General features: G+C 53.9%; 1 protein-coding gene and 1 long non-coding RNA gene across 11 annotated transcripts in view; one reads left to right on the forward strand and one right to left on the reverse strand.

The window, feature by feature from the left end:
* Nucleotides 1–8,409, forward strand: part of LOC307193278 — a 94,345-nt gene extending 85,936 nt beyond the window's left edge. Inside the window, exons 3-6 of one of the 3 annotated variants that reach the window (XR_013830269.1) lie at nucleotides 5,877–6,053; nucleotides 6,223–6,393; nucleotides 7,005–7,111; nucleotides 8,283–8,409. This is a non-coding gene — a long non-coding RNA (uncharacterized lncRNA). Of the gene's footprint in view, nucleotides 1–5,876; nucleotides 6,054–6,222; nucleotides 7,112–8,282 lie in introns of all 3 variants that reach the window. The other 2 variants (XR_013830270.1, XR_013830268.1) reach the window with 2 other exon arrangements.
* PLXNB1 (plexin B1) overlaps nucleotides 1,700–11,815 on the reverse strand; it is a 30,496-nt gene continuing 20,380 nt past the window's right edge. For 5 of the 8 annotated variants that reach the window (XM_079934974.1, XM_079934972.1, XM_079934968.1 and 2 more), the window contains 8 exons: nucleotides 11,709–11,812; nucleotides 11,550–11,634; nucleotides 11,137–11,309; nucleotides 10,810–10,970; nucleotides 10,571–10,718; nucleotides 8,405–8,686; nucleotides 7,281–7,355; nucleotides 1,700–5,952 (listed from right to left, as the gene is read on the reverse strand). In XM_079934974.1, coding sequence (XP_079791100.1) covers nucleotides 5,848–5,952; nucleotides 7,281–7,355; nucleotides 8,405–8,686; nucleotides 10,571–10,718; nucleotides 10,810–10,970; nucleotides 11,137–11,309; nucleotides 11,550–11,634; nucleotides 11,709–11,812 — 1,133 coding nt within the window. In that variant the 3' untranslated portion in view covers nucleotides 1,700–5,847. The remainder of the gene's footprint in view (nucleotides 5,953–7,280; nucleotides 7,356–8,404; nucleotides 8,687–10,570; nucleotides 10,719–10,809; nucleotides 10,971–11,136; nucleotides 11,310–11,549; nucleotides 11,635–11,708; nucleotides 11,813–11,815) is intronic. The other 3 variants (XM_079934975.1, XM_079934971.1, XM_079934973.1) reach the window with 2 other exon arrangements.

Here is an 11,815-nt window from a genome sequence, read left to right on the forward strand (position 1 = left end):
TTGCTGTACACCTCAAACAAACACAGAATTGTAAACCAGCTGTACTTCAATAGAAGATACAAATTACATTAGAAGAGAAAAATGAAAACAAGTGCCTACTCTAGTCCCCTCAGGCCTCAGCGGTCTGGGCTGGTGTCACATCCCTGGAACCTGAGCAGGCCTGGGTCCCAAGGCTGGACTGTCGTGGGGCTGAGGGGACTGGGGAGGATGTGCCAGCAAATGAGCCCCCCCGGGGACCTGCAGTGTCTGGTCCACTCGAAAAGGGACCACAATCTCCAGATGCAGGCAGGCCCTCCTATAGCTCAACCAAGCCTAGTGCACCCAAAGGAGGGTGGATCCTCTGGGCTGCAAGAGCTTTGAAACGTCACCTGGTCTCCACATCTCCTGGTGTTGGGGTTTCCACTTCCAGCCTCCTTCCTTAGAGTCGCTCCAACTACCTAGGACATCACCCTCAGCACAGCACTTTTGCAGGGGTTGGGATTTGACTGGGAGGGTGAAGGGTAAGGGGGAAGAAGTAAAGAGGCACAAGCCCTCGTGTGTTTCTTCTGGCACTTTGCACTCTGATTTTCAACCTGGGAACATGACTTTTGCTAGGCTCAGGTTGCCCGAGTTACCAGAGTCGGGCATGAAGAAATGCTGCCGCCTTGTGGCCGTTTTCCGTAACAACAACCTTAAAACCAGTACTTAGGGTAACTTAATATTCACAAGGCCTGTGGGGCTCTAAATGACCCCTGCCTTCGAGAGATATCGCGCGGTAGGTAATAGAAAAAGAATTCAAAACAGGGCCGACTTTAAGAAGCCAGTTTCAAGAGGTAAAATTATATTCACATTAAAAAAACCCACATGAAATGATCTCAGCATCGCTAGTTTTTAGAGAAATGCAAATCAAAACGACAACGAGGTATCACAGGGCACCAATCATCACAAAGTCTACAAACAATAAATGCTGGAGAGGGCGTGGAGAAAAGACATGCCTCCTCCGCTGCTGCTGGGAATGGAAATTGCTACCAGCCACTATGGAGATTTTATAAAACACTAAAAATAGAGAAATCATGAGATCCGGCAATCCCACTCCTGGGTGTATGCCCGGAGAAAACCATCCTTCGAAAAGACATCTGCACCCCAACATTCATTGCAGCACTATTTACAATACCCAAAGCATGGAAGCACCCAAAATGTCCATCGACATAGGTATGGCTACACAAGATGTGCTACATATATACAATGGAATATTTCTCAACCCTAAGAATGAATGAAATCATGCCATCTGCAGCAACATGGATGGACCTGGAGATGATCCCACTAAGTCAAGTAGGGTCACACAGAGAAATACGAATATCATATGATATCACTGATAGGTGCAATCTAAAACATGATACCAATGAACTAATTAACCAAAACAGAAACAGACTCCCAGACTTAGAAAACTAACTTATCATGACCAAAGGGGGAAAGTTCGGGTGGGGGGAGCGATAAGTTAGGAGGTTGGGATTAATACACACACACACACACACACACACACACACACACACAGAGATATGATAATCAAGAAGGACCTACTGGATAGCACAGGGAACTCTACTTGATAATCTGTCCTAATCTATAAGAGAAAAGAATCTGAAAAATAATGGATATACAAATATGTATAATGAATCATTTGTTGTATACCTGAAACTAGCACAACATTGTATATCAACTATACTCCAATAACATTTTAAAATTTTAAAAATAAGTAAGCTTGGGGCTTCCCTGGTGGCGCAGTGGTTGAGAGTCCGCCTGCCGATGCAGGGGACACGGGTTCATGCCCCGGTCCGGGAAGATCCCACGTGCCGTGGAGCAGCTGGGCCCGTGAGCCATGGCCGTTGAGCCTGCGTGTCCGGAGCCTGTGCTCCACAACGGGAGAGGCCACAACAGTGAGAGGCTCGCGTACCGCAAAAAAAAAAAAAAAAAAAAAAGTAAGCGTAAACGCTTTTGTACAGCAAAACGTCCATAAACGAAACAAGACACCATATGGTTTCGGAGAAAATATTTGCATATGATGGAAATTTGAGGGACTAATTCCCAAAATATACAAAGAACTCATACAGCTCAACGTCAAAAAAACAAACAACCCAATTAAAAAATATGCAGAAGACTTAAGTAACATTTCTCCAAGGAAGATATCCTAATTACCAGCAGGCACATGAAAAGATGGCCAACATCACTGATTATTAGAGAAATGCAAATCAAATCCACAATTGATGTATCACCTCATACTCGTCAGAATGACCATCGCCAAAAATTCTACGAATAGGGACTTGCCTTGTGGTCCAGTGGTAAAGAATCTGCCTTACAATGCAGGGGACGCGGGTTCGACCCCTGGTCAGGGAAATAGGATCCCACATGCCTCAGGGCAACTAAGCCCTCGCACCGCAACTACTAAGCTTGCGCACCTCAACTGGAGCGGGCGTGCAGCAAACTACAGAACCCACGTGCTCTGGAACCCACGCACCACAATTACAGAGCCCACACACCCTGGAGCCTGCACGCCACAACTAGAGAAAGCCTGCACGCCACAACTAGAGCAAAGCTCACGTGCCACATGATCCTGCATGCCTCAGTGAAGATCCCGCATGCCACAACTAAGACCTGACACAGCCAAAAATTAAATAAATAAATAAATAATAAATCTTAAAAAAAAGTCTACAAATAATAAATGCGAGAGGGGGTGTGAGGAAAACAGAACCCTCCTGTACTCTTGGTGGAAATGTAAATTGGTGCAGCCACTATGGGGAATGGTATGGAGGTTCCTTAAAAAAGTAAAATAGAGTTACCATATTTTCCAGCAATCCCACTCCTAGGCATACATCCAAAAAAGATGAAAACTGTAATTCAAAAAGATACACCCACCCTAGTGTTCATAGCAGCACTATTTACAATAACCAAGAAATGTCCATGGACAGATGAATGGATAAAGAACATGTGGTATATGTATACAATGGAATATTACTCAGCCATGAAAAAGAATAAAATAATGCCATTTACAGCAACATGGATGGACCCAGAGATTATCATGCCAAGACAAATATCATATATCGCTTATATGTGGAATCTAAAAAAGTGATACAAATGAACTTATTTACAAAACTGAAATAGACTCTAGACATAGAAAACAAACTTACGGTTACCAAAGCGGAAAGGAGGGAGGGATAAATTAGGAATTGGGGATTAACAGATGCATACTACTACATATAAAATAAACTGAAAGGACTTACTGTATAGTGCAGGCAACTATATTTAGTATCTTGCAATAACCTATAATGGAAACAATCTGGAAAAAAATATATATCAATTACTTTGCTGTACACCTGAAACACTGTAAGTCAACTATACTTCACTAAAAAAAAAAAAAAAAAAAAAGATACGGAGCTCCTGGTCCTCTAACTGGATAATTACTCCGATATTTAAGTTGGTGAAAGTTCACTTAATGAAGCAAGTCACTCCCTAATCTCTTTAAGGTGTCCCCAGTGATGAGAAACGAAGGTCCTTTGCATACTAACATGTTTTATGGGTAATGTAGTAGGTGAGGGCACTCTGCAGTCTTGATCAGAATAAGATTGATCAACCTGAATGACAAATGTCCTACACTGAAATTGTGGCCAAGACCCAATTAGAATCCTTAAGTTCTGTCAGGTTTAGAATCTCCACTGGCAGCTGTGGTGTTTGAAGACTTGTAAGTTCCTGTCTTACTGCGCAGGTTTGTGTTCTTTGTATCTTTTACTAGAACAACATTCTGTGAGGGCTGAGACATGATAGTGAATGACTCAACATGTTCAATAGTCACAGCTGCCAGGCGTGCAGGTACATGGTTTTCCTCTCCCCAGAGCCCTCACCTACCCTGTTATAGGCCTCCTAGGACCTGTAGGGGCCTGAGCCCTGAACAGAGGCACGAGTCTTTCACGGCCCCTGTGGTGTCAACCAGGCTCCCTCCCTCTCTGGGCCTGCTCGACGTCCACTCCAAACTGAATTCCCCATTAGCCCTGCTCCCTGAGACTGTCACAATGGGGGATCAACTCCATGGTTTGGCCAGAAGGAGTCAGACCCATTCTGAGCCACTACAAAGACCTGGCAGGAGCACGCATTTGAAGTACTAAAGCTCACACACCGGAATGACAGTGCCTCACTGCTGGCTGACCTGCCTCTGACTGTGGTCTGGACATCAGGCAGAAATGAGGAGGGAAGGACATTAGAGCAGAGAATAGCAGTGGTGACTACAGTGGGCATGGACACACCAATGTGGCTCCTGCCATCTTAGGGACGAGGACCTTGAGAAGGCATTATTTAGGGCCAATAAGAGGGAGGGAAGAGGACTCTTCCTGGACTCATATCAGCCTGTGTCTCTTCAAACCCCCAATGAAGACCCCTAAGTTGGGAGGTGGGGCCTCTGTGTCAGAGGGGAAGGAAGGCTAGGGGGTCTCTGGGCTATAAGCAGAGAGCCATGGGGGAGAACCTTGTGAGGACCTGAAGGCTGGAGGGCCATGGACTCACCTCTGTTCAGTAGGCTCACCTCCTGTGGAGGCCAAGGGTGGTCTCAGTCAAGGGGGCATCAACCCCCAGCCGTGTAGACCCAGCCAGCAATACAAGATCCAGCTGAGACAGTCTCGAAGCTCACCTCCAGCTACAAATCAGGAAACCCAAACAAGGTGGCCTTGACGCAGGCAGACATTTGGGTTATCTGCACCCAAAATACCTTGACTTAGAAGACAACCCAGTAACCAGAAGCCCCTCAGAACAGCCCAGGCTACAGGGGTTCAGGGCGTCTAGAAACTACTGAGGAAAAGGGCCCCAAGATCCACTCCACCTGGAGCAGTGATGCCATCCTTTCCCAGTTCCTTTCAAAACAAGTGCAACAGGAATGGAGAAATCTGAACACTCAAATTGCCGATAAGGCAGACCTTGAAGAAACCACAGACCCCTGCACCTTGGGTTTCAGGCCCGCCAGCCCCGTCCTGGATGGGGTTCTCACTTCCTTCACAGCAGCTTTGACGCCAGCAAGCCCTGTGCAGGAGTCAAGGAGAACCCAGCCAGCCCTGTGATCTGGAGCATTCTGTGGGCGCCATGAGACCTCCCAGAGGCTGCAGATCCCATCTCCCCATGGTGCCTGCCAGGCACAGCTGCCACCCTCCAGCTAAGGGAGGGCTGGGCCAAGCCCACATCTCAGACACCAGACAGTGTGTTATCCTTTAATGAAGAGCCAGGTCAGTAGGGCCACCATTCTCCCCGAGGCCCCCCTGCAGCAGACACCCCTCACTCCTGGCTGCCTCGGTGGCAGGGTGGCCCTGAAGCAGCCAGCCCTGCTGAGAGGTCAGTTTGCAGCAGCCTAGGAAAGGCATTCATCTCTCGGACCTAGGAAAATGGCAGCAGCAACATGGCCAGTGGCGGCTAATGAGGTCAGGGATGGTGGAGGAGGAGGGCGGGACAGGAAGTGGGGGCTCTCCTCCTTCCTCTCTGAATTCCCTGGGATAAAGGCCAGTGTTCAGGAGCAGTACAGTCTCCCGAGGGGCTGGAGGCCCTTCCAGCCACTCTCTGGAAGCCCTTAGTCCCCAGTTTCCCTCAGACTAACATCACACAGAAAGTAGCCCGCAGGGTCACTGGCCTCAGGGTCACCACTCCATCAGCCTCAAGGCCCCACGCCTGCGAGATGTCCAGCAGGGCCCAGGCCAGAGCCACCAGGAGACTTGGAGCCACCTTCCACTAACTCCGCTGGGCAGGCACTACAGGCATCTAAGAAGGTGGTTTCTCTCCCTCGTGGTTCCGGGGCTGCCCAGGCGGGGCTGAGGCACAGCAGGCCAGGGGTTCTCCAAGTCCCTACAGATCTGTGACCTTGTTTTCTACAGCCGCTGCGATCTGCTGGAGCCGATAGCCCAGCTGCATCTTCTGGGCCGTGCCATCTTCCTCCAGGGCAGTGATGATCTGAAACACAGAGACCAACTCAGCAGGGGGAGACCGTCAGCCTGCCGTCTGCCTTTGCCACAGGCTTCAATAGGCCTCCACAGCTACTGCAGCAGGTGTAGGTAGGGGCCCGAGAAACCCTGTGAGCTGCCGCACTCACTTCCTCAGGGCCCCCTCGGGGAGGGGATGATGACAGCAGAGTCACTGTGGGGTTTTAAGGATTAGTGAGGTAGGGAATGAAGTACTTTACTCAGTACCTAGCACTCACGGTAATGCATATCACCTCCCCAGTAAAATCGTTTGAGGCCAACTTCACCCACCATGCTGGTCTTCTCTGCCACAAACCCCCTGGAAGCCCTGCTCCACCCATCCTGGCTCCCCCGCCCACCAGGCAACAAGCAGTTCCTAAATTCCTACATGCCGGGTGCTGGACAAGGAGCAGGGACCCAGCAGTGATGACAGGTACGATCCCTGCCCTCGTGGGGCTCACTGGATGGGAGACAGGTATTGACCAAACACGGACAACTACATAACCACAAGGGGGGCTGCCACAGAGGGAAGGGTGGGAACAGGAGGGGCTTGCCGGTCACGCCTCCACAAGGGGACAGCTGTGTCACACGGCCCCGCCTCCCCCACACCGGCACCCACACTGTTTGGAGCAAGGCACCTGGACTTCACGCTTGCGCATCACTCCTGTGTCAAATGCCTGTCCCCACTCCAGGCCTGAGCCATGAGGCAGGGCCCTCATCGCTCAACAGCAACGGCCACATCCCTGGGGCCACGCAAACATCTGGGTAGATGATTCCAGCAGGCACTCAGTGGGTTGACCGGTGGGCGCTCTGATCCTGAGGCCCAGCCCAGGAATCCCCCAGAAAGCCCCCTTACCGGCTCTGTTGTGCCCTCATCTGCCCCAGACCCTGTGCCCAGACCCTCCTCTCTGGCAGCGCATGCAGCCCAGCCAGGCCCACCCCCCCAGAGATGGCCTGCACAGCACACTGCCACATGTGGTCTCAGGTAGGGCTCTGAGGGAGCACAAGGTCGGGGCACAGGTGGCCGCTGTGTGTTCCTCCCAGCACATCCCGCACACCATCTCCAGGCCCTGGTAGATCCCCAGCCATCCATCACCACCACCATGCCCAGGAGCCCGGCTGAGGAGCCCGGATGGGAAGGGCGGCAGCAGGTAAGAGCCGGGCCACTACCAGGAAGCACACCTGAAGAACACTTCCCGAGCGCAGGGCTCAGCCCCCCTCCACCACTCTGTGCCTGAGGGAGACCCGAAGGCCCCACACTTGCGTCACAGAGCCAGTCACCCTCTCGCATCATCCTGACCATGCCCAGGTTCTGCCCACCTGGTCATAGTATTTGTTGATATACTTGTAGAGTTCGTGCAGGGCCACTCGCACCCCCAGGTCTCCAGAGTAGTTCTAGGGAGGAGAGACAAGAGGTTACAGAGATAGGGGGTGCTGCCAGCCACCAGAGGAGGCCCAGGACCCCAGGCAAGGGGAGTGGGGAAGAGGGGGCTGGGAGGTAGAGGAAGGAACAGGGCCCTGCATTGGGAAGCAGAGCCCCTCCACAGACAGGGGATGCCAGGCTAGACGTGCTAAGCTGGGGACAGGATAGGACCAAAGGGCCTCCTTGGTGGAGAGAGCCTGGATCTGTAGTTTCACCATGGCCTGGGGTCTCCACTGGGGCTCGGCCTCTCTCCCCCTCCAGGCTCCAGCTGGGACCCTCTGGCATCCCAGGCAATTGCAGAGCCAGGCAGAATAGGTACTGCTCACAGGCTGTGACCCAGCATAGTTCTGCTGTGATCTCATTCAAGTCTTTCCTGAGGTCACACCCAGGTCCCTCCATGGGGACATCTCTGAACCTCAACCTCCTCTTCAGGACAGTGGAGTTGATATCACCTAACTTGTAGAGCTTTAATGGGAATCAAATGAGAAGTAATCAAAGCCCCCATGCACGGCAACACCCCAAAACTGTAGCTGCTATTGTTATTGTGGTTGTGGTCATCATCATCGTGGTTTCAGATTTACATTGTTTATAAATTCCCCGGACTGGACTGTTTGGAGGCTGTTTTAGGAGTAGGTGGGGGCATGTCTATAGTGCCAAGGAAAGCAGAGCAGTAGGAAGACGTGGACAGGCAGTCCTGGGGCTGAATCCCTGCCACCTCGCAGTCCTGGGGCTGAATCCCTGCCACCTCGCTGCCTTGAAACTATGGTCCACAGACCCCGAGGGGCTGCAGAGGGGCTGCAGACATCTAAACACCTGGCTGAGTCAGGCTCGGTGGCAGCTGCCAGGACAAGGCCCCTGCTGCTCTCTGATGAGACACTGGGAGCCCTGGTCTTTTACAGAGGCAGCGGGAACACTGTGCTGAGGCCCCCAGGGCTTCCCTGCAAAGGAGCAGTGTGAAGGGGGCAGGACCCTTGCAGCAGAAGGCCTATGCCCAACCCAAGAAGCAGAAGGAGGGCCATACCCGGGACAGCTCGGCCAGGATGGAGTTCATCTCTTGATCACTGGCGGGGATGGTCTGTCTGATGTCTGCATAGTACCTGCCAGAGATCATGGGTCCGGCAGCCGCTGGGGAAACAAACCCCTCTTCACCCCACCAGGCCCACCCCTGGGCCTCAGCTGTAAACACCCACCAATCCGTCCAGCCATTATCCCCCAGATGCAATCCCTTTCCCTCGTACCTTTCCACCATCCGTTTGTACCGGGGAATATCCCGAGCATACAGAAGTTTGTTGATGGGAGAGTCCTGGGTGCCAGCAGGTGAACGGTGAAAGGAAAAGAAGGATGAGAGCTCCTGTTAGGGTGACCAGCTGTCCCAATTTTCCCAGCACTGTTTCAGTTTTAAAACTAAGTCCTGAATTGCAGGAAACCTCCTCAGTCCCAGACAACCCGGATGGTTGGTCACCCCACCTCATTCCTTCTGTCACCCCTCCCCCAGTGTCCCATCTCTGCCGTCATCACCTTGAGCTTCCCCCCATCTCACTCCAAGGTCATCTCTCAGCTCCACGTGCCTCCACCCGGACCTGGCAGGGAACTGGCATGCAGGGTGGGAAGGGTGCAGTGCCATGTGGAGCCCTAATACTGCTTCTCCAAGTGCTATTCATTCCCCATGTAATCATTTTAAAAATCAGGAAACTAACCCCGAAATTTAATTAAATTGCCCCAGACCACCTCACTCCTGTGTGGCTGAGCTGGGATTTGAAGCAGGTCTCTCAGACCAGGGCCCACAATCTAACACAGCCAATACATCCTCTACCACCGAACCGGGCTCCAATCCCAGCTCTGTCCCAGTGGCTGTGGGCGGCACACTTCCATTCTCTGGACCTGCTGCCTCATCCTACAGCTGCTGGGAGGGTGAGGCAAGACTGCACTGCCCCCTGTGAGCAAGGGGGTGAGCGCTGGGCCTGAGGCAGGATGCCTGCTTCTCAGCAACTCTCCATGGGTGGCCCTTGGCATCCTGGTTTGCACTATTCCCGAGCTACCCAGGAAGCATCTGCAGTGCTGCTGGGAAGGGGAAGCAGTGTGAAGATCAGGCAGAAGAACCCAGCTACCATACAGCACACACCCTGGAGGTGACCCCTGGGTCCTGGTGTGGCTCTGTGGTTCTCAGCTCATCGCAGGCAGAGTAATGAGCGCAGGCAGAGGAAAAATGGCTTACAAAAGACAGCACTACAGAGTGGAACTTTCCATCTTGTTTCCCCATGGAGAACTCTCAAGAGGTCCCAGGCCCAGGGGTCGAGGCTAAGCAGAGTCCGTTATGCAGAGCCACGACAGCCCTGCCTGCTGGGTGCCTGAGCAGTCATAGTGGTGACCCCATATCTGTCACAGGACTCTCTGGGTCCTGACCACTGTGACAACATACCTCCCCCTCTCTGTGCCACCAGGCAGCCCTGACCACCTCTCCTCCATGCTTCCCAGCTCCCCTGTCAGCACACCCCTCCTCGCCTGGCCCTCCCCTGGACTCTGCTCCCTGTACTGCACGGGCTGGCAGACACTTCCACTGCCCTTGGGAATCAAATCTCCGAGCTGCTGGAGCAGCCTGGAGCTGCTCTGCGATTGTAGAATCCAGGGGCTCACCTCCTCCAAGTCTCAGCTCACCACCGCCAGAGGCCCGGGGTGCGTAAGGAACCCTTCCCTCTTCCTCACCCCCACATCCAACCCACAGCTTCTGCCTGCCCTGTACCCTCTAGTCCCAGCATGAACCTGGCCACCGCTCGTCCCAGGGACAACACAGCTTCCTCTCTGGACGCCAGGCTCCAGTCCATCCACTGCATGATTGCCAGGAGGCTCCACCTAACTCTCAGGTCTGACCACCCCCTTTGCCCTCAGGGTGAGCCCTTGCCAAGTGGCCCTGGCCTCCTGCCGCACCGCCAGCACTCTTTGCTCCACTTAACCCTGTGAATCAGCACACGTGCCCCCTGCCCTTGCTCATCCCTGAAGGCTGAGGCACGGCCGCCTCCTAGGGAGGCCAGGGACAAAGCCTGTCCCCGGACCTGCGGTCAAAGGCCTCCTATATCCTCCTCCTTGACATCCTCAAGAAGGCCTGGAGTCTGTGCACCACAGCACTCTCCATCCCCGGCTACGCTGCCCCACCCACCTAGACCCTCCCGGTCCACCCCAGCCAGCTCACCCGGCCCAGCTTGTGGTCAGCCAGGGTGCAGGCATCCATGAAGGTCTGTGCAATGACCAGGAACACTGCATCCATGTTATCAGATGTCTGCACGTCGAACACAAACTGCGGGTTTTTTATGATATTGATCCAGAACCTCAGCGGCAAGCTGTGGGCGGGGCAGGTGTGGCCAGTGAGTGTGCTGGGGAGACAGGAGAGAAGACCCCGCACATGCTAGGCCCGCTCCGCCCCACCCCCACCTGTTGGTCTTCCATATATGGACGGTGTCCTGGTCCGAGATGCCATGCTGCTGGGCCTGCTCATCCAGCAGGTCAAAGAAGTACTTCACAGCGAGCGGCACGGGACGGCTGGTGCTGAGAATCACCTGGAACAGGTCATCCACAAACTTCTGCAGGGTGCCCTGCGGATGAGGGGAAGCACAAGAGATGCAGTCAGCAAGGGGACCTGACCTCAGCCCAGCCCAGCCCAGCCCAGCCCAGCCTCAGATGCCTCGTGACACCAGGCCTGTGCGAGCCCCACATACTCCCAAATCCCACTACCTGTCTCGTCCCTGTCCCCAGCCCCACCTTCATGGACAGCAGGCGGGTCAGGTAGATCTCAGGGATGGCCTTGGCTCGCTCCCGCTCCCCGCCCCGGAGGCTGCCCCTCCGAGGCCTGGGCGGCTCCGGCTCCTCGCTTGGCTTCACCAGGTGCCAGGGCCGGATGCCCCCCTCGTCCACATCCTCCAGCATTGGGGTCCCTGTACCAAGACCTTACAGCTTGTCACCCCTCATCAGGTGCCCCCTGCCCTAGACCCCCGGGGTCCTGCCAAAACCTGGGAGTGGGGGCACCTGGTTAAGGGCTTCTCTGGGTGGAAGGGAAGTAGACACAAGCCCACCCTGAAGTCCAGAGGACCTTACCCCGTTACTGGAGACTGGGCAAAGCAAGGGTAGAGGACTGCGATGGCAGGGGTGGGGCGGGGGGGAGGGTAAGTACTCACTCTCTCCAGGGACATAATCCTGGCTTTCCCGGAGGACATGCTTGGTGAGGCAGGGGACGAGGGCCACAGTTGCTCCGTCTGGGACCTGTGGACCACAGTTGGTGACCCCTCCACCAGCCCACCCCACCACAGCCTTCCCCCAGCTCCCACCCCTCCCACCTTATAATGCTGCAGGGTGTTCAGGCGCCTCCACAGACCCTGGACCTCAGAAGTCACGTCCTCGTCAGAAAGAATGAGATGCCCGGCCACCCCAGACCGCCATTCTG

This window comes from Stenella coeruleoalba, assembly GCF_951394435.1.
Source record: "Stenella coeruleoalba genome assembly, chromosome: 10".
NCBI classification, from domain to species: domain Eukaryota; kingdom Metazoa; phylum Chordata; class Mammalia; order Artiodactyla; family Delphinidae; genus Stenella; species Stenella coeruleoalba.